Source organism: Grammomys surdaster, unplaced genomic scaffold (genome assembly GCF_004785775.1).
Source record: "Grammomys surdaster isolate TR1022 unplaced genomic scaffold, NIH_TR_1.0 141, whole genome shotgun sequence".
NCBI classification, from domain to species: Eukaryota; Metazoa; Chordata; class Mammalia; order Rodentia; family Muridae; genus Grammomys; species Grammomys surdaster.
Genome location: NW_021604599.1, coordinates 4,850,086 through 4,872,220, shown reverse-complemented (window position 1 = coordinate 4,872,220; position 22,135 = coordinate 4,850,086). Strand labels below are relative to the sequence as shown.

At 39.3% G+C, this 22,135-nt stretch overlaps 1 protein-coding gene across 1 annotated transcript in view; it reads right to left on the bottom strand.

Moving 5' to 3' along the window:
- Positions 1-278: 278 nt before the first annotated feature.
- The window catches only part of Rfx3 (regulatory factor X3), a 142,919-nt gene continuing 121,062 nt past the window's right edge, over positions 279-22,135 (bottom strand). The window contains exons 14-16 of the mRNA XM_028764064.1: positions 19,101-19,254; positions 2,581-2,623; positions 279-717 (exon numbers count right to left, since the gene is read on the bottom strand). Coding sequence (XP_028619897.1) covers positions 479-717; positions 2,581-2,623; positions 19,101-19,254 — 436 coding nt within the window. The 3' untranslated portion in view covers positions 279-478. The remainder of the gene's footprint in view (positions 718-2,580; positions 2,624-19,100; positions 19,255-22,135) is intronic.

Genomic DNA, 22,135 nt, shown 5'->3' with positions numbered 1-22,135 from the left:
AAAAGCACCTTTCAGAAGCAAATTTGATGCATCTGCTGCCAAATGGGCATGCCTCCAGTGTAAATCAAAGAAATTCATTTCTTTTGATATTTCACAGAAGTGCATCTAATTAAAAAACTTACACATAAAATCATACACCAAGACTAACAATCAACAATAAAATATTTTAAGCTACAAAATGTAAATTACTTTTTAATTATGAGAAAACAAAAACAATGACATTAAGTGTTGTAAAAATCCTTCTTGACACCTGAAACTAAGGGGGGATGGGGCTCTATTATTAAAAGGCGAATAATTTGTGTTAAAAAAAAAAAGACCTGGAAAAATACATACACCCATTCCATTTCACAACTCCAAAAAGGTAATGTTCAGCACAGATAGACTTTTGACAACAGTCAACCTTCAGGCTTGTTAAAATTTCAGCTTAAGCCCAATATCAGTGGGGTTAGATAAGCTGGAGAAATCTGCTTTCCTGCTGTTAGACTGCAGTGTAGGTGTTGCCCGTGGTGCTGCACTGCCTGATGGTCTGTGTACTCGTGACGATGTGCTCGCTGTGCAGGGGGTTCAGGAGGCTGGGCTGCACAGCACTCTCCAGCACAGGCTGCATGCAGCCCACTGGGAAGGCCTGGTTCAGCTCGGTTTTCTCCCTTTTGGCCTGAGGCTCCGAAGAATCATCCAGGTCTTCATCCATCTCACTTTCTACTTCGCTGCCTTCATCTACACAAACAAATACCACCAGGAGACAAAAGAGAAACAGGCATCAGTGCATGTTTCAGAACCACCTCAGTGTGTGCCAGGTCATTGTGAAACCTCGGTGTTCAAGGTTTGTAAAAACTCATAAGCTTTCTCCTCTCATGGAATTTTACATAAAATTTCTGTATTAAATAATGGCGTAACTTGTTGCATCATAAAGTAGTCACTTGGGCATATTATACTGGCCTGGGGGGTGGGAGGTACACACAAAACTTTACACTATGTTTTTTCCTTGCTGACTTAACGTAGATGAGGCCTGTGCCGCCCCAAAGTGTAACTACTTCTTGTGATCTAACTATTGTATAACTATTGCTCTACAGACAGCAAACACCAAACTGAATAAATTCTTAATTCATCTGCTAAGAAAAAAGCTACAATGAAGTTGTACTATGAGATTTAAACACTGCACAAAGGATTTGTTTCTTGGCAGCATTAATACTATAAATACTTGCAATTCATTCTTAGAAATTAAACATATAAAACATTTACTTTCTACCAAATTTTATTACATTCGATATAACTCATTTTGTGGGAAAAGCTCACAAAAACGTCCCATTTCACTTGCAGCCTGGGGAAGCCTGAGGGTTAGGGGTAAACAGAAACAGCTGTGCCCCATTAGAAAGGTGATGGCAGATGACCTGTCCGGAAAAACCATCAAAAGCAGGTAGGGAGAAGTGGCAGGGGATGAACCCCACTGTGAGCAGGGCAGGGATGGGAAGAATGGAAGGAAGGCCCCTCTGTTCACCTTGCTGCAGATGGAAATAGCCCTGAGAAAGCACTCCGAACAAACTCAAGAGTTCCAGATCTGCCTGACTTGGGTGTGTCATCGGAGTGACAGGGATCCTTCAGAGAGACAACAAAGCCATCTGTAAAGCAAGCCCTTTCTCCAGTCTCTCAAGACACCCAAGCAAGTTTATAGACATTTGTGCTCTGATTCTGAGAGTCCACTGGAGTTTGTGGAATCTGCTGCACAAAAGCTACAATGAGCTACTCTTCAAATTAACCAAACCTTCAGATGCCTCACTTTATGAAGAAAGCTGGGGGTGAATGATTACCCATTTAGTTTTCTGAGGGTTATGACTGCAATTCTACGGGTTGTACCTTTGAAATGGTAACACAACTGGAGAAGTCTAACTTTCTAATTTTCCTGTTCGGATACTTAAAGGAAATTAGGCCAAGCACAGTAATAACGTGCAGGTCTCAGAGAGGGGTGTCCCAAGAGAGATGATACAAACATGGCTCTCTAACGCAATGAACAGGGCACGCTGGGAACCTTGGGTCAGCACTCAGGAAAACTGTTGCATCTCCTCGCAGACTCCCAAGCCCTTCCTCTGGCCTGTTTTCCCAGAGGCTCTGGTTAGAATCTATGTATCCTTCTCTACCAAACTACTACTGACCCTGCTTTCTACCATGGACATCACTACTACCTCGGAATTCTATCTCCACTGACAAGTTAGCTGACTACAGGGTAAGGTAAGGGCTCTTTTTCTTGCCTTGACTAAAATCCTCTAGTCCAATTTTAGAATTTCTCTCCAGGGTTTTGGCCATGGTCAATAATTTGTTATTTATACTGAGCTTCTGTCAAGAAGTTGAGAGACTCTGGAGCTGCATTTAATCCAACCTTCTGCATTCAATACACTTCACAGGAAGAAGACTTGAGGCTGGAGGGAAGGAACAGTAACATCAGGACTGATGCCACAGACAGCTGCTGCTCTCACTTACATGGGCTCTGCTTGCTACGCCCAGAGGATCAGAGTGTTGCACAGTTATACTGTTTCTGCTCACAGGAGCTCAGTCAAAAAGCCGTTAAGAATTTTCAGTTCTTACCTTTATCCAGATTTCCGGGAGACACAGCATTTAAATCACCAAACTGCAAAATAATAGGCATTTGTGTAATAGTTACTACTTGACAGAATAAAATAGTATTCTATCAGTCTGTGGTAAAAACTACCACTTCATGACTTTTTAAAAGTATGAACCAGTGACCATTTTGATCCCTAACTACACAGGTCACACAATTTTCCAATCAAATGTGTCAAATCTGACGTTTAAAATATGTCGAGATTGAGCTGCCTTCACCTCTTTGAGAAAGGGTAACAATTTTCTTTGGCTTCCAGGCTCCGTTTTACTTTAATTTCAATTCAGCAATGAAGAATCAGGCCTGACTGACCAGGATGATGATGGATGTGGTGAAATAGATGTGAAAAAGCCCAAGAAAGCAGCATAGTTAGGTCCTCTCCCCATGCTCGGCCAGTGAGTCCAGCTAGAGCCTTTGCCACTGCTAGAGCATGGTCTAGAAGTGCTGGAGGCTCTCTCCTCCATGAGACTGACAAATACAATGGGCTCTCTAGAGAAGAAATGTTCTTTAGGTCACATTTAAAAAATCTGAGCCTTCTCTAAATTAACTGATACTTTTGTTTACTAAGACACGAGGCCCCACTTTTACAAAAGGAAAAGCACTTGCTACAAGCAACGGAAAAGAGCTCTCAGCATCAGGAACAGTTAATAGCCATGGGCTTTCTACTTTGGTTAAATAGCTTGATGGTAATTTAAAAGCAAGAAAGTACGTTTTGAGTCTCTCAGGGGGAACAAAGATAGATACACTAAATAAAAACTGACTAGCGGAGGTACAAAGCTAATCCAAAGGAAGCGAAGTGCGACGCAAAGCCTCTGCTTTTAGAAAAGAGTCAACAGTATTTCTTTCAAAGTAGTTATTAGAAATTCAGATTTCTCAGCAGACTTAAAAAGGATGAGACAGAAATTCTACTTACATTCAGAAGTTTGCTTATAAAGAGTTCCATGATAGGAGTATATTTTTCATCTACAAGGTATGTCTATAAAGTAATAAAACTGATCTTGTTTTGCAAACATGCGCACATTGTTTCTTTTTCCACCTAAACAAGCATTATGTTCCAGAGTAGCTACCTTGAGCGCATATACATTTATTTGCAAGTCAGGGTTCTGGAATATTCCTCATTGACAGTGACTTCAGAGTAAGCTTATGCATCATTCCAGAAAGTTCATACTGCCATCTCACTTCCAATTATGAATTCATATTTTTATTTAGTACACTCAGACTTGAACTTTCTTACTTGCTTATAAAGAGTTCCATGTTCAAATCAAATTCATCTTTGCCACATTTTTGGACAGTTGTAATAGTATATTCTTTTACTCCTTATGGTTCTTAGCACTACAAAAGAAGGTAGGGAGAGACATCCCGCTCCATGGCTAATCTACTGTTAAGCAGCTTTCCTAGGTGAGTGCTTCTAAGGGAAGAGGCTTCCAAGACAAGTAACCCCTCCTGCATCGGCTGGAGCTGGCCTCCCACTGCCTCACAGTTGTATCTTTCAGGGCAACAGAATCACAGCTACTCAACTGTTGTTCTGAAGAAGACTCTGAGCACATGGGCCAGAACTCGATGTACATTTAAATAAAATTCACAATATAAGTAATTTACGAGATTTCAATCACAGAATATAAAACAAGCAACAGTCAAAGGGATTACTTACCCACCTTGGGTCTTAGTTAAACATTCAGGACTATAAACAGAATGTTCAAAGCTGAGAAGCATTATGTTATCTTTGACTGATGGCACACTTGGAGTTTCATTTAATAATTTTTAGAATCTAGTTCTTGAAACTGGCAGCTTATAGCTCTAAGCACATCTCTGCTTATTAAAAAGGTGAGGACAGGCTGTGCATCCCTTATCTGAATACTTGGGAGCAAAAGGGTTTCAAATTTCAGAGATTTTCTGCCAATGTTAGAATACTTGCAAACATATACAATTTATATACCTACCTGATGGCAATTGTAAATAATATATATTTTTTATGTACCTGAGTTATGACATCACATGAAGCCAGGGCGGTTGACTTGTAGTGTTACTGTGGCACTCAAAACCACTGGATTTTGAAACATTTTTAATTTTTGGAATAAGGTGATTCAAATTATATTGCACTTGTTAATGGAAAAAATTCAAAATTGTTTGTTATCACCTACAAAAGTTTTCCTTAGAAAGTTTATGTTTAACTTGAAAGTGGTTGGTTATTTATAATGCTGGAAATAAAATCCAAATACCTGGACCACAGATTGTTACTGTCATTTTCAAAGTAGCGCGTACACACACACACACACACACACACTCGAGTGCTTTTCATGATGCCCTGTGCTGAACAACACAGAGCAGCAGAGCCACTGCTAACACATCTCTGTGATTAATGATGAAGTTCTACACACACAGCCAAGGAAGACAGTGCATTTGGAATTAAAGAATCCAGTGAAGAAGAGGGGAAGTTTTAAAAGCCCATGGGGAGATTTTTTTTTAACACATTTGACATGTGAGGACTATGTATGTATATGTATAGATAAATGGTAGGGAGAATGAACTTCAACCCTATAGTTAAGCTGGGTAAGATTCAGAGTCAGTCCATGTGTTTTTTTTTAAGATGAACATTTAATGAACACGTAACACATTTTGAGGTTCCTTCCAGTCTGAGCCAGTGCCCTGAGCAGACCTTGGGCACTAGCTCCACATCCAGTTCCACAACATCCAGGAGAAGCTTGACTCTCAGGTGTTCTAACATGCCCAGGACCACAGGATCTCAGGAGCTTGGTCACACCAGGATTTTAGGAAACTAACAAGAGGACTCACAAGAAAGCTCAGAGTTCTGGAAAGCTCGAGTTCCAGACATTCCCTGCTGTGGAGAGGATGGAGCAGAGAGGAGCTACTCATCGTCGATGTCACATGTACCGACTGTATTTACTACTGGGTCAGAATGTGGTGTGCTTTCTTCCAAGAAGGTCTGGCCTCATGGGTCACTTTCTCCATACACTTAAAGAAGTCTCCCCCCCCCAACCCCACCACCCACCTAAATACCTCACCCCCAGGGCTCCCAGTATCTGCCCCATCATGTGCCTCACATGGCCACCTGCAGGAATCTGCGGTGCTGACTTAATTTGCTCATCCAATGTGTTTTCTAACTATAATACGGGTGCATGAGGACTTTGTCATCAAATACACTCCAAACCTCTGTGTAGTGCCTGACACACTCAGTGAGGAGCAAACACGCACTTACCACACAAGTGCACTGATCCCTCCATTTCAGCCTCACAAAACAAAACTCATACCTGGCTGTGTCAGGGCAGAGAAACTGGAGTTTATTCTATAGCTATGGAAAACAGTGACTTGATCGGCCTAACATCATAGTAAGTATGTGGTATTACACTAGGTCAGGCATGTCCATCAACATTATGAAAGAGAAACAGAGATCTTGGGAGTGGGAACAGTGAGAGGGATATAGAAATTTCACACTTTAGTAAGGAATATAAATATATAAATTAAGGGGTTAAAAATATATAAATTAAGGGGTTTCTACATTTTTGTAGAAAATGTATGGCATTCAATCCATGGGAATTAAAATTCTGTAAGCCAGATGAACAGGAAATGCTGTAAATTCAGAACCAGACTGAGTTACAGACAAGGCATGGTACAGAAGACATGCAGACTTGCTCTGTTTTTTTGACGAAAAAGACTTCTGAGAAACTACTTCCTGTAAACCCCAACCAGAGATCCAATACTGGATTCCCCTGAGAGCTACAGACACCCACGAGGATACACAATTGCTCTAGTCTGTGGCAGGCTGACAGACTATAAGTTCATGGTGATATCAGCACTGGATGAAGTGTGAGTGGGAAGCTGCACATGGCCAGGGCACCTCTGCATTAGGTGCCCTTCTAAGAGACCTACGGCATATGCCTGATAGAGACCAAGCAATTGAGAAGTAGTTTTTCCCAGTATGGTGAGGTTTCATGTGCCTAAGAAGTCTATTAGAATCACAGAGGTGAAAACTGTCAGTATGATGCAAGGCAATCAGTCTGGAGAACAAAGTAGAAGCTAAAATTGTGAATGTTAAAATGTATGGGCTGGAAGACTGGAGCACCCTTCAATTATTCATCCCAGTGAAGTCCTAGAGAGCAGCTCTAACATTAAAGCCATTCTATAAGGGATAGAATAGCTTGGTTTGTTTGCACCTCTCCCCCATGATTGTATAGCAGACACAGTTGGATGCCCAGTTGCTGGCATGTGAAAGGACTACAGGCCATGTGTATGGCAGAATCCACAATAAATGTTATCACACCTTTGTGAGCATTCCTACTGACCCTGATCACCAGTAGTGGATAAGCCATAGAGTGATTAAAATCTCAGCTGCAGAAGCCTACTCCTCTACAAGGGTCAGCTACTGCAGGGGTAGTCTATAGACTCAAGGCGAAGGGCATGCTGGTCTTATGGTGTAGGCTTGTGTTGGCAGTAGCTACAACTTCACATACACCTATGTGGGAAGACGTGGATGTCTATATATATGAATGTATTTTGCTAGTTACTGCTGATCAAGATCCTTAGGTTCCAATAGGCACCAAAAAGCACATTAATTAGAAAGCAATATAAATCAACCCCTCTCTCTCTCTCTCTCTCTCTCTCTCTCTCTCTCTTTCTCTCTCTCTCTCTCTCTCATTTTGTTGTTGTTGTTTGCTTTTAGATTTATTTTGTTTATAAGACAAGGTCTTCATTCTATACAGGCTTGGCTGTCCTGGAACTCACTACTTAGACCAGGCTGGCCTCATACTCTACTTAGACCAGGCTGGTCTCATACTCAAGAGTCCACTTGCCTCTGTCTTCTGAGTTCTAGGATTAAAGGCAAGCACCAAAGCAACCATCTGTGATGGTTTGTATATATTTGGCCTAGGGAGTGGCACTGTTGAGAGGTGTGGCCTTGTGGGTGTGGGCTTTAATACCCTTGTCCTAGCTACCTGGGAGCCAGTATTCTGCTGGAAGCCTTCATGAAAAGATATAGAACCCTCTGCTCTGCTTGTACCATGCATGCCTAGATGCTATCATGCTCCCGCCTTGATGATAATGGGCTGAACCTCTGAACCTGTAAGCCAGCCTCAAGTAAATGTTGTCTTTATAAGACTTTCCTTGGTCATGGTGTCTGTTCACAGCAGTAAAAATGCTAATTAAGACACCATCTAACTATAAGTTTCTCTTAACATGGTTTCTATTTGCTCATTTGTCCTTTCTGTTTGTCTTGAGAGCAGATCTCATGTAGTCCAGCTTAGTCTTGAACTCACTATTTATCTGAAGTTGGCCTAGAACTTGAGATTATAGACATGCAGTACCACATCATTTAGTTCACAGTCCATACAGACTCTCCCCTTACTGTTGCCCTTTTACAAGCACTTAGAAAGCATTCCAATCATTCCTATTAGTTAACTTTGAATTCACGCCTGCCTATGGCTATCTAGACCTAAGTATATTGATTCCCTTACCCAACACTGGCGTTTTCTTTCTAACTGAGCTATTTTTCCATTTTATTTTGTTGGTTGTGCTTTTCAAATCATTGAATTAATTTGCCTCTGATTATCACTTTGGCTACATACCAAAGAATGCTGCTAGATTCTTTGTAATTCTATGGATTATTTGATTCAGTATTCAAAGACTGTGAGCTATTTTTCTGTAACAATACAATATTATTAATGCCTGCAATACGTGTTGTTATCTTTTCTGTTTATCTTAGTGTCTGAGTTCACCTTTGTTGACCCAAAAAGTGATGGTCTAATTATTATACAAATTATTGCTTGAGATTATACATACACAATCAATTAAAAAAATCTAAATCTTAATAAAAAGCAATCAGACACAATCTTAGGCAATGCATAGAATTTCAATCTTTATAACCTTATACAAAGGGGAGGGAAGTAAGCTCAAGTACTTACCATGTGTCTGTTTGCCTCTCTATCTATCCTGTCTACCTCATACTGCCAGTAACTGGGCCTGTAAGGGCTCTAACAGTGGAGACCTCACAACATCACAGTGTGGCGCTGACACAAGTGAGCTTCCCAGGTCTCTGTTGCTGCAGTGGGTGATGTGGCTTGGGTCTCATGGAGGAAAAGGCTGTATCCTGCTCTCACTGTATGACTCCACATTCAGTTCACCAAACTTAACCCTCATGATAGTCCTAGAAATAGTCTTTAGAGGTTTATTTTAATGATGACAAAACGAAGACTCAACCAAGAATACATATAACGTTTTAACTGTGCAATTTAAATTAAAGTGATGAGTTGAGCAGGACAACGAAACACAAGCTATAGACAAGCTTGGCTGCATTTAAATCACAATTCTGCCATTATAAACTATGTGTCCCTAGGCAAATTACACTCTTCAAAGTGTCTAATGTTCTTCTCTATGAATTAGACAAGGTTATCATCATGATTAAATATGTGCGTTTATCAAACAGCATAGAACAGAGACAAAACCAGACTGTCTTCACATTCAGTTTCCCAACACTGTGGATAGAACCCTAAAATTTTGTCCTGTAATCATTAGAGGATGATTTCAAGATGAATACCTCCCAGATGAAGAGGCTGTAGGAATCCTACCTAGCCTGTTAGGCTTTGGCTTAAGATTGCTGACCTATACATTCTATGTAGGACTGAGGCTGGAACTGATGGTTTTACACTGATTACTATCTTTATGATGGAAACAAACACCACGAGAAGGCCAAGCCTGCACGTGGACATGGCATATATGTGCAGAGTGTTTTCAAAGCGGGTGGAGATCATGCAACTAGAAGTGGTGGGCAGCTCAGATAAGTTGGCCAATTGCTTCTTCTTCCACTCTGAGAAGTAAGGAAAGAAATATGGCCCTTTAAAGCTTCCCACACAGACGTAGGGAAAGTGTTCACAAGTACATTTAGAACTTCCTGAGCCAATCATAATCTTTTAACACTGTCACTGGCTTGGATTTTGGAACATTCTAGATTGCATAAGTCACATGAAGCTCCACGTTGGTCAGTGCTTTATGTTTTGTTAACTAAGGTTAAGGTCAAGTAGTGACAGCTATTTCAGATGCTTTTGCACAAGAAGTAGGACTTAAATTCTGAATTTTAAGGTGTTCTGGGCATTATTTTTCTTAAATATCTATCAAAGGAGAACCATTTTGCAGTTAGCAGTGGTAAAGAATTTCACAACTGGGAGAGAGTTGTAGACTTACAGTAATTTCCAACTTTATTCTGCAGGAAATACTCATTTTTATTGGAAAAGTAATTGGGCTCCTTGGTTGCTTCCTCCTATACACGTGCCTTTCTATCTATTCTCTAAGAGTTGTCACTGAAACTGACAAAAAGACAAAGATTTGTGTTACTTTCCTCCATACAATGGCAGCTTTCATTGCTGATGGCCTGCTCTTTGAGGCTGGCCTGGTGCCGTTGCAACATGCCTGTATATCCTCACATACTGCAGCATATTCAACATGCAACTTTAACTGTTCAGGTTTTCTTCCCTGGGGATATAGCAGCAAATGTATCTTCACAATGTTTCAAAATCTCTAAAAGACCCGTCACTAGAGAGCATGGCTATAGTTGCTTTGGGAAGGAAATAGTTTCAAATGTAGGAATTTTGCCTATTGTCACCAGGCCGAAGCCAGAGCAGAAGTCTCCGTCCTGAGTCCACTTGAGAGTCCTGCTTTGTTCCCCCTAGGAGTCAGGTGGAGGTTGCTCTTTGGAGCTTGTTTCCCTCCTACAGTCTACCTTTCTATCATACTGATGTTTTCTGGAATCTCAGAATTCCCTGCCCAATGGCCTTGAGTTCCTTCTCAGGCCTATGCAAACCTCTTCAGACTTGGGGGTGGGGTTCAGCCAACTCATTTGCAAGGTGCAGAAAAATCCTGAACACTAGCCTGAGGGATTCACACATGATAAGATGAGTGAAAGAGAAAAGAGGTATGCAAGGGCGGAGGCCGGCTGCATCTGTGTCTCTATTTTCTGGCACGGACACTGGAGGAGATGGAACGTTAAATGTAAGCCATATGTCCTTAGTTATCAAGCTAGATCTGTTAAAAGTAGATGGATGAGCAGATTTTATTTATAGTTGGTTCAAAATGTCTGAAATATTTAGACACATGATACCCCTGGTCCTGCAAATGTCAGGTTGAAGCTGTAAGAACAAGCTTCATACAAATAAAAAACTATGTATAGAAGAGAAAGAAAGCCTGTTCTTGAACTGATTAGTTCCCACTGAGACCATGCATAATATGTAATAGCAAAGAATAGCCTTAATTTATTATAGGAGAGAAGGAATGGAGTTTGATTAGAACCAGCTGTCTGAGGTTAGGGCTTTACTGCTGTGAAGAGAGACAATGACCATGGCAACTCTTATAAAGGAAAACATTTAATTTTGTTTGGCTTATAGTTCACAAGTTTAGTCCATTATTATCATGGCAGGAAATATGGTGGCATGTAGGCAGACATTGTGCTGGACAATTAGCTGAGAATTCTTCATGTGGATCCACAGGTGACAGGAAGAGAGAGAGAGTCACTGGGCCTGGCTTGGACTTCTGAAACCTCAAAGCCCACCCCTCAGTGACACACTTCCTACAACAAGGCAGCAACCACACCAACAAAGCCTATATCCTAATCCTTTCAAATAATGCCACTTCCTAAGAGCCTAAGGGGGTCATTTTCATTCAAACTACCACACCAGTAGTGATTACCTAGAAAGACAATGAGATTGAGGGGGTTGGAAACATGTTCTCTTCAAGACAAATATGAGTTACATTTATAGAGCTTACACTATTTTTCACTCAGGGCCCATATTCTTGTTGAGAACATCTTTCCTGATACTTTGATAGCTGTATTTTAGTAAAACAATGACATAAAGAAAAGTGTAGTTTCCTTAAGAAAAGAACTTTCTTATTCTAAATCAGAAGATATACATCTGTAATATAAGCACTCAGAGGGCTGAGGCAGGAGGACTGCAATGAACTGGAGGCCAGCATGAACTACAAAGCAAGTTCCTGTCACAAAACAGAATAAACAACACAAAGACCTTTCCCACTTTGAACAGTCAGTTTACCACCACCTTCTCAGCAACAAAGAACCATAGTACAATAGAGACTTACTTCTTAGGGTCACTTGGGATAGGTAGGCTCAGGATCATGGAGTATGGTACAGACACCAGTAGGTGGCACTGTTATGCTTAATCTGTGTCCAGGAATCTGACAAGTAGCTTGGTCTTTGCCTTTGGGGTTTATTCAAGAAGCCACCAGTCAAAAAGTTCTCTAAACCCAGTGACAGGCACTGCTGAAGAGGCTAATGTGCTGAGCTGTCACTCAGGTCTACAGTGACTATTTCAGTTGTTCAAGTGTTTTAAGCAATCTTGGATTTCTATTTTTGCTCTTTTCCACACTTCCAGCAATTCAGGTTTAAACATTTAAACAAGAACCTAACACCTTGGAGAGGGTTTCTGAAATATTCTAGAAGAATGTCCACTTGGACTGAGAACTTTATTTTCTTGAGTAAAGAGAGAAGTCCTATAAGTTGGCAGTCAGTCCTCTTGTCATTTCGTATCTCCCTGAATGGCTGTTTTTCAGTACTTAGTGTTGGATACTCTCTATTCCCATAGAAGAGGGGACAGAGAGGTACGAGCCAACAGGAAAGGAGAGGAAACACAGTGGGCTGATGTCCGAGATCCTCAGGGTAGGGCTGTAGCTTTGGACTCATAATATAATAATAAAATAATGAAACAATCAAAATCAAGTCCTTCTCTCATGCTGTAATAAATAGGCAATCTTCTCATACACAAAGAGACAATGAATGGAAAGACAAGCCTGGAGAAAGGCAGGAAACATTGGAAGAGTTTCCAGGAGCCAATCCTAGGAATTGGGTGGATGTGGGCATAAGAAGGGCTTCTTCATAGTTCCTCTAGGGTACGAGACTCATCATTTACTTCCAGGTTGTCTGAGCATATTTTGCAAATATAGAAAAGCAAACATAGAGCTAAAATCAAAACACAGATTCTGAAAAAATGTCATTTAGGACTGGTGTGTGTGTGTGTGTGTGTATGTGTGTGTGTAAGGGTATGAAGGAGCTGAAAGGTATAATTTGTTGTTTTCTAATACAGTTGACTTTCCAATTGCAAATTTCTTAAAATTTAATTTTTTAAATTTTTTTCTTAAAATTAATATTGCATTTAGTTTACAAATTCTATATATCTCAGAAAAATGGAAAGACAAGATAGGAGGATGATCAAGAGACATCCATGAAAACCTAAGAAAAGCCCTAGAACAAAATGATAAAATGTTGCATACTAGGGATCTGGTTTACACCCAATCAGAGAGAATGAGCATGCACACACATTTTATGTCTGGGGTAGTATGTTTAGGGTATTATGTATGGTATGAATACAAGGTTAATAACATAGTCCCTATTAATATATGCAAGCAATTTTCATGATGATAAGGCTAAATGTGGATTACCAGCATTGGTTACTGAGACAGAAACATTTTGTTCATCACTTGCCATTTCTGATGTGCAACTTTCACTCTTGTTGACCTTAGTGGTGACAGCTGACACCAATGCATCTTTTGCAAGGTTTGGGGTAATAATAAATGTGAACTCAGAACACCTAGAAAAGTGACAGGATATGACTTCAACTAAAATGTTAGCAAGTGATGGTAAGCTCTATTACAAATGACAGCAGACTTTGACAAGTATTCCATACATTTTAAGTTACTGTTATACAGATAGTTTTTGCTCTCTGTAAAAACCTCAACTTGTAATACAAGTCCTACTTTTACAATATGCTTTTAAGTAAGTCTGCTGTCCCTCAGGGAGAGCTCCAGTGTACTCCCCACTGCTGCTGAGTCCTGCTCACTGACACTGCCTTTGGTTGATGTTAGGGTTGTGAGCCTAGCCTTTAACAGCTGAGCCATCTCACCAGCTGTAAGTTCCCATGCTCTGTGCTTGGCTGGATTTCTCTGAAAGGGAACCCTCTACTCACATTTAACCTAAAGACTGTCTGCTGAATTCTCACTGTTTCTCTTCGTATTTTAGGTTTTTTTCTTACCCCTCCCTTTCATTCTGAATATATTAAATTCAATGAATCCAGAAAATATTTTCTCCAGATGGTGTTATTAGGTAGGTTATTTTCCATATTTGTGTCAGAACTAAACAATTAATGGATCATTTTGCTTCTATTTTTAGATTTTGATTTATTACTATAACACGTTACCCTCAAACTCACAATTCTTTGTCTCAGACTTGAAATGCCCACATTACAGGTGTGTGGTACCATGCTTAGGTCGTAATTTTTTTTCCTTTGAAACACTGGCTACTGATAAGGTTTAACACTAATAATAGTGGGTATAGTCATGATAAAATGAATTCAAATATAATTAATGTTAAATATATAATACAAAATGCTTCTCATGGGTAATCATTTATGAAGCAACTTAAACTTGACACGTTCAGTGAATGTTAGTAAACTGTGTATTTACGATGTAAGACATACACACCACAGACTTCTGAACAGATTATAAATAGCCACTTTATGTTAAAAAGGGGCCCTTTTCTCAATTTTCCCTGTCAGAGTATTTTATGGTTTTTGAAATTTTCATTTACCAGGTGTAACAGGTGTGTGACAGGTATAACTTGTCTATCTATGCCCACATGTAAAACCTCACCACTGCCAGAGAGCCTATGGGCACACTTAAAATACTTACATAAACGTGTGAAAACTGCATGAATTCTGGCTGTAAATAAACCCTGTTTTCTATCATGTAGGCCAAACCAAACCAAACTAAACCAACAGGAGTATTTCATTTTTCATCTTAATATTATTTCCTTGGGAAAGCCTTATATGGTCTTCCCAGGCAAGAGGAACTGTCCCCTTGCTTCACTCACCTCCTAATCTCCTAAACCCTCTTGTTGTAGCACTGAGAATGTGTAGCTATGTAGTTACAGGCTACTCAATAAGTATTTATGTAGAGGAATTTTAATCCAGCAACACGGCTGTGCTGGCAAAGGATCTTAACCGAAGGTCTGTGTGGAATCTGGGTGGAATGCAGACATGCCACACACCTTTAATCCCACTGGCTGGAATATAGACACACCATTAGTACACACCATTAAGGTAAAATTATTTTGTAGAAGGAAGCAGCCATGTTTGAGAGTGACCTCTAAGTGAGGGGCAGACAAAGTGATGAATCAGAGAAAGATTTGCTAGAATGAGTCAGAGATAGGATATGACAACTCTCACAGGACAGTTAGCATAGGAAACAGAAGCTATTTAAGAGTAGTGAAGTCCAAGCGAGGATGTTAGTTGGGAGTCAGTGCAGAGGAGTTGAGGTTGTTTATGAGTTCATGCAGTTCAGTGTAGATCAGAAGAGGCAGTCGAAGCCAGAGAATAAGAAGAAGCCAGAAGAGTTAGAACAATTGCCAGGGTTATTTTGAGGCCAAACAGTGAGAAGCTAAGAGAAGCCAATTTGAATCAGTCAGCTTGGAAGATCACATTGTATGGAGGCTAGAAAATTCCAGTCCTAGGACTAGAGATTGTTAGAACAGAGAAAGAAAGGCTCTGGGCTCAGCCCAAGCTGTGTATTTGCACAGCTTTGGTACGGCTCTCATCTCATCTCTCCATCTGAGGAATAAAAGCAGCCTTTACATATATATCCATTGCAACGCAAGTTCCTTGAAGACAGAGTCAAAATTCATTTTGTTCACTGTCATATCTAATCATAACAGAGGTGTTAAGTAATGAGTTAACTCATTTTAGAGACAAGAAGTCTGGTTTTCAACACAGAGAAATATGGATTATCCCAAATTCAGTGATTTTGATTCAAAAGTTCTGTTACATAACTTTTACTGCCATTACATCTTCAATTCTACAAACCATACAGAGAACCATGCAGTTACCATTGCGTAGCTTTAGAACAAAAAATAAAAGTCTAAACTTAAGAGAAGAGGATCATATAAAACAGTTAGTGGGGACTGGGCCTCACTGAGGAACTGGGGTTTAAATCAAGAATAAAAATTAGAATGGACAAAGAAAGGTGAAATGAGGCCCCCAGGGAGAAATAACCATGATGCATTTAGTCTAATGATGCAACAGAGTTGGTAGTTGAAAAGGCACAAAAGGCTAGCATGGCTGAAGAGGAGGAGCAGAAGTGAGAGGCTAAGGCTGGCTGGGAGCCAGGGCCAAGTTTTACAAACATGTACAAAGATGAGAATTTTCTTCCTTAACTAACAGAAGAGTAAACTACAGAGAAGTTTCAGGTAGGGGATAACTCAATCAGCTTCTGCATAAGACACTACACTATTGACTACACTATGAGAGATCTGAGATTGAGAAGGCTTAGTGAGTACTTGGAGATGGGTGAAGACAGAAAGACATTCAAGATGATGCTCAGATAGGACCATAGTGACCTCTACCAAAACAGAAATACAATCAGGAAGTTCAGGGGCACAATTCAACTAAGCATACAATACCTTCTCAATACCAACAATTATTGATTTTATGATTATATTAATAATGATGATTAAAAAGTGGTTGCTATAGTTACAAAAAATGGTGAATTTTATGGATTTCAATATACTCTGGTCTGACTGATGTCCCTAATCCTGTGTGAAGGCACTTGTGAATCTGGTGTTTGACAATGGCATTTCCCTTCCCCTCCCCTCCTCCCTCCCCCCCCACATTAATTAATTAATTATTTAATTCATTCATTCATTCATTCATTCATTCATTTATTGAGACAATACTCATGTAGTAAAGACTGGTGCCTTAAGTTTGATATTCAGATCAGGCTGGCCTCGATCCTTTGTTTTCCCTGTCTCTATTTCCCAAGTGCTGGGGTTACAGGCATGCATGCTCCTCCATATCTAACAGGTCTTTGGGAAGAGAAATTCCAATGGGCAAGTGAGGGTAAGTTTAGGATAATATATGAGAAGAGCATGAGGTGGTGGGGACCAAGGGGGTAAAGGAGTGGATGGTGGTGGGTGGGAGGTGGTGACTTTTTGTTCCTTGACAATTCATCTCCTTTCCATAGATATAAAATAATTTTAGATAAGATAGTAGAATTAAGGCCCAAAGTCTATGCTAGCGAAACATCCTTCAAAGTATAGTGCTATGGGGGGATTCAATGGAGAAGATTGGCCTTGGTTTGCTTTGTAGACTGAATGGTGCATTAATGTAGATACTAAAAAAGGATTTTTTTTTACAAACTGGGTAAGGTACAGTAAACAAACAGATTAGGATTACATTTAGAGCTCTGATTTATGTCTTATTGTTACACCCACATTTATTACTATATCTTTGCCTTGTGCTGTAACTTATCTTATTCATTTGCAGCCTATTCATGTAGCTAAGAGTGTCTACTACAATGATTATGTGACAGTGCTGACAGTGTATCTCACTTGAATTCTGTAGAGCTCCTACCGGCTGCAGGCTCATGTGAGGAGGTAGCTAAGCCTTCAGTGTGATGGACTCATACCTTTGTTATTTAGAGACACAAGTGAAGCAAAGACCATAAAGGAAAAGCTACATGGTGACAATAATAATCACTTTTCTCATTATCTTGTTCATTCTGGTAAAGATCCAGAGAACAAGAGGTGTTTGGCAAAATGTTAAATGCACTAAAAGACAGATCCATTCAGAAGTGTTGAGTCCTGAGGTGAGAAACCTTTCATTCCAAATGGACATCTTGCAAGGAGATATCTATAGAGCTAAAGTAAAGATCAAATTTAAGAAACATCCAATTGTTTGGCCTATTATTTAAAAACTACTGTATTTCATTTTCCATCTTACACATATCTATTCAGTATCATTTAAATATAATCAAGCAAAGATGTATATATCATCAAACTGTAAGGATGCTATTTTTAAATGGAAAAGATGGATATTAAAACTGTTAGAAAGATTTGACATCCAGGGATAGAGAGATAGCTCAGCCATGAAGGGCACGAGCTACTCTTCTAGAGGACCTGGGCTCACGTCAGCACCCACACGGCAGCTCCCAACTGTCTACGACCCCAGCCTTAAGGGGATCTGGCTTCCCTGGGCACCAGGCATATACATAGTACACAGACATACACACAGACAAAGGCACTCATACACTTACAAAGTTTGTAAAAAGGACTGTCTGACATACAGGTTACTTATATTAGGATACTTGTGATTTATAGTAGAACTTACAAAAGTGCTTAAAGTATTTTGATGATTTTATCTATACTTTTATTTTTATGCTTATTAAACAGTAATTTAGCAGAATTTAACTTTACAACTCCCCTTGTCTCCTCAGTGTGTGTCTGTGTGTGACTGTGTTTCTGTGGAAGTATGTAAGGCAGATCAACATGTGACATTTTCCACTAACACTGTCTATTTTAATATTTTGAGGTAGGTTTCTCCTGACCCAATGCTCACTTATTAGCTGGACTGGTTGGCTAGTGAGCCCTTGATCACTCTGTTTTCCCATGTCCTAGTCCTGTGACTACAGATGCACATAGCCATACCTGGTTTTTCACATGGGCACTGGGGATCTGAACTGAAGTTCTCAGCCTTGTGCAACAAACATACTACCTGCTGAGTGATTTCCCCAGCCCTTTACTTTCTTCTGCTTTTTAAGCCTAACCATATATACATAGATTAAAAATGAACAGCTTTACTGCTTTGAGTATTTTGTAATATTTGTCTAAAATAACATAATTCACCAAGATATAAAGTACTCTAATTCACTATAATAAAATGAGCCTGAGCTGAATTATTTCCGCATTTGTATCTATTGCTCATTATATTAACCAATTCTTATTCATGTTCTTGTAAGAATCACTAATTTCTGATGCTCAGTGTGGATAAGTCATTTTTATAAATACCTAGAAATTCTAAAAAGACCATTAGTGATCAAAGGCATGGGCTTGAAAATCAGACCAAGTGTTCAGTAAAGTGTTTACTAGCTACAGAACCACTGAGCATCTCCGTTTACTGCACTGGCCTTAGGTGCACACTGACACAGTAGGAAAAAGAATCACTTAATTTCAGAGGATTATAATACATTGCTAAGTGTTTTATTATATGCAAAGGATTAGAGCCATGCTTGCAACATAATAAGACTGATCAGTCACCACTGTCACCATCATGGCCATTCTGAAGCAAAACCATTCATTTCCTTCTTGAAGGCTAGGAAAGAACCTACGAAATACAGATTTAACTTTTGGGTTTGGGGGGAAGCATTGGTCTTTATCTCCTATCAATAGATTTTCTTTCTTTTTTTTTTAAATAGTATTTTTGTTTTTAAAGTCTTGTGTTTCTCAAAGTTTTGTTTGTTTTGTTGTTGTTGTTATTGTTGGTACATATAATGAAACAAAACATTCTACTGACATGATAGAATCTTCAACCTTAGAATTCTGTGATTGAATCCACACATATAATTAGTCCCTGTAGGACTGAGGCTGCTTCAAACATTTAGAAGAATAATAAAAACACAAACGGTAACTCACAGCCGTTGCAGTCCCTCTTACCTCGCCCATCACTGCTATCGGTGTCTCTCCTGTCACTTGAGCAACACGGTGCTCTACTAAGTAGAACATGTACTCATCATAGAGTAGCCGGATCAGGTGAAAGGAGCCAAAGCTAGCAGCACTACGTAAGGTTAAGTCCCGGATAACCATTGAGCTGTTCAAGAGAAAGGACAGAGAGCAAGCTACAATTAGTGACCACAGTTATAGTTTGATGTGTTAGTACTTTTAAAAGCAGTAAAGTTGGGAGACTAAATGAAAGCATAGGCTTTTATAGTATAAAACCTGTGACAGAACAATTTCATTGTTGAAAGCAGTTAGCCCAACTCATTCCAATGGTAGGAAAAAGGTCCTGCTGTCTAAGCCTTGCCCCTGATCTTCTAGATCCAGAGACAGGTAGAACAGACCCTTCCTCATTAATGCCACGTTTTCCCCTTCTGTTGTACTAACAAGTGGATCAGAGCTGAATAAAAACAATTTTGGAAAGGCTGAAAATTCATCCCCGGTATAAAAACAAAATCAACCCGAAGTGAGCATTTGATTGATCATGATTGACATTTGTCATTGCTAAATGACAATGATCTATAGAGTGTACTTTGTGCCAGGTTCCATACAAAAATACTAGCCGACGTTCCCTGAAGCCATCAGTCTAACTGGAGGTATGTGGTGAATAGTGACTGATTTTCATTTAAATTAAGGTGATTTTTCCCCCAAACTAGAGACAGGAAGTATAGATGGATTAAGAAAGCATTAAATCTGAAAACATGAACATTTAATGTATATATTATACAAATATGAACTATATTTATAGAATACTAACAATAAACTCTTTTACATTAAAAGTACAATAAGTCCAAATAAAATTGTGGCTTTACCAAAGATGTATCAACTAATTAGCTTGTTTCATATTTCAAATATTAATATGTTATCTGTGACTCACAGTGAGAATAATGTATATATTTATGCATGTGTATTTTATACCAGTTTTCACTCAGTTGCCTTTTTTTGAAGATATTTTTTGGCCTATAAATACTACAACTGTCATTATATTCTCAGGAGGAAGACACAAAGTATCACAAATTAAAGCCTTATTATATAATAACCAATTATAAAATTCCAGGCATATAAAAGAATAGCAGGTAGGCTTTACTTTTGTTTTCTGCTTCATTTTTCAACCTTTTAAAAGCAGAGATTTAAATCCATCAGATTCCTTACATTCACTCTGGCAAGTGACAGAGTGTGAGCTGACATCTGAGGGCAGAAGCTCCAGGCTCTCTTTGCTACTTGACTCTTAACCTCAAATAAGCAATTTCCCTGAGATTGTTTTCTCTAGAAAAAGTGAAAGCAGTATTTTAGTCTTAGCTAACATACAGTTATTTCAAGGATAAAATAATTAAAGAAAATGAAAACAACTTGTGAGTAAATAGAATATAACAACTATAATGTATTATAATACAGGACAGTAAGTATTATAATTTGTTTATGAAAGACTGAAGGCTTCTTATTTAGTTTTTTAATCATTGTAAAAACAGAAGAAAAGGTAAAGCTATCCAGCTAGCCAAACCCACTTACAGTATGCCTTAAGACAAACAAACAAACAAACAGACACAAACAAAGCAAGCCTGGGTCTCACGCTGTAGCCCAGGCTGGCCGAAGTCGTCTTATGTAGCTTGGATTGGCATCTCCATCAATCTTCCTGCTTCAGCTTCCTATCTAGGAGGTTACAGGCGGCCTTTGCAGTCACGCTTATTACAACCACATAGCCGTTTTTAAGGCTTAAGAGTTGGTCTGAGCATCAAATGAAGCAACCTATAACAGTTAGTTCCCTTTATCTACAGTTTTGATTCTCTTGGCAGTTTTAGCTACTGTAATATGAAATGCAAATTCTAGAAATAATTAACAACTTTTAGCCCACATGTCCTTCTGCACAGAGTTATGAAATCTGCGCTCTGGCCACCACCTCCTGGGAAGCAGCTCATCTTACTGCCCAGCAAGTACAAGTTGTATAATGGCCCCAGAGTACAAGATGTCAACAAGTCAGTATACCACAAAACTGCAAAACAGCTCCTTAAACTAAGAAGCTTAAAATGGAGGCTGTTAACTTTAGAGAAAAACAATATTGACTGCTGAGGTAAGAATGATGGGAAGAATGAATCTTATCTGTGCAGTTGAGAGAAAGGGAAATAACTATGTGCTAAGTTTGCTGTCATACGTCAAACTGCAAAGGTCATAGCTACAGCTTGCAGTTAGTGCTTATCATTAACATGCATAGATTGGGCAATATTGGTGATTTCAAGCTCCTACCCTGGAATATAGCCTCATGAGTAAGGAGGATAAATACACTCCATGACATGAGCACGGTCATGGCAATGATGTTAATGTCTCTGGCTCAGGGTAATGGAAAGGTCTTCCTTGTCTTGGACTCAGGGTAACAGCAAGGCTTCCTGGGTCAGACTCAGGACAATGGCAAGGCTTTTCTGTAGTCTGAGTACAAATGTTGGCAAGCTATTGACCTTCAGCTAAAAACAGTATTTACAAAGAGTACTAACCATACCTTCCTTGTTCCAGATAACTTTATGTTTATGTCCCCCTGAAACTCCTCCCCTTCAGAGACCCCTTCCATCCTCCAAGATATGATATATATATAATAAATATGTTGAGTATCAGGGCTACTGGTATGTCTACATCTAAGCGTACAGTCTATCCGACTACACATTTCAATTATGCTGTCTTTTCTTAATCTCCCATTCCTCCCAGTAAGGTTTCCAGGATCCAGCCATGCATATCAGGGCACCTAACACACGCGGTATCTTAATAAAACTGATCATTACTAGAGTACAGCATATACAGAGTTAATATTATATTCATTACAATAAACAGTTCCAGGTAATGGTTTCTGTGTCAATAAAATACCTAAACCTCGTAAGTGTTTGTAAGTAATACATAAATGTATTATTACAAATGGAAGAATAGTTCATTTATGTGGCAATGATACATTATCATCCACCTGTCAAATAATTTACATGAATATATATATG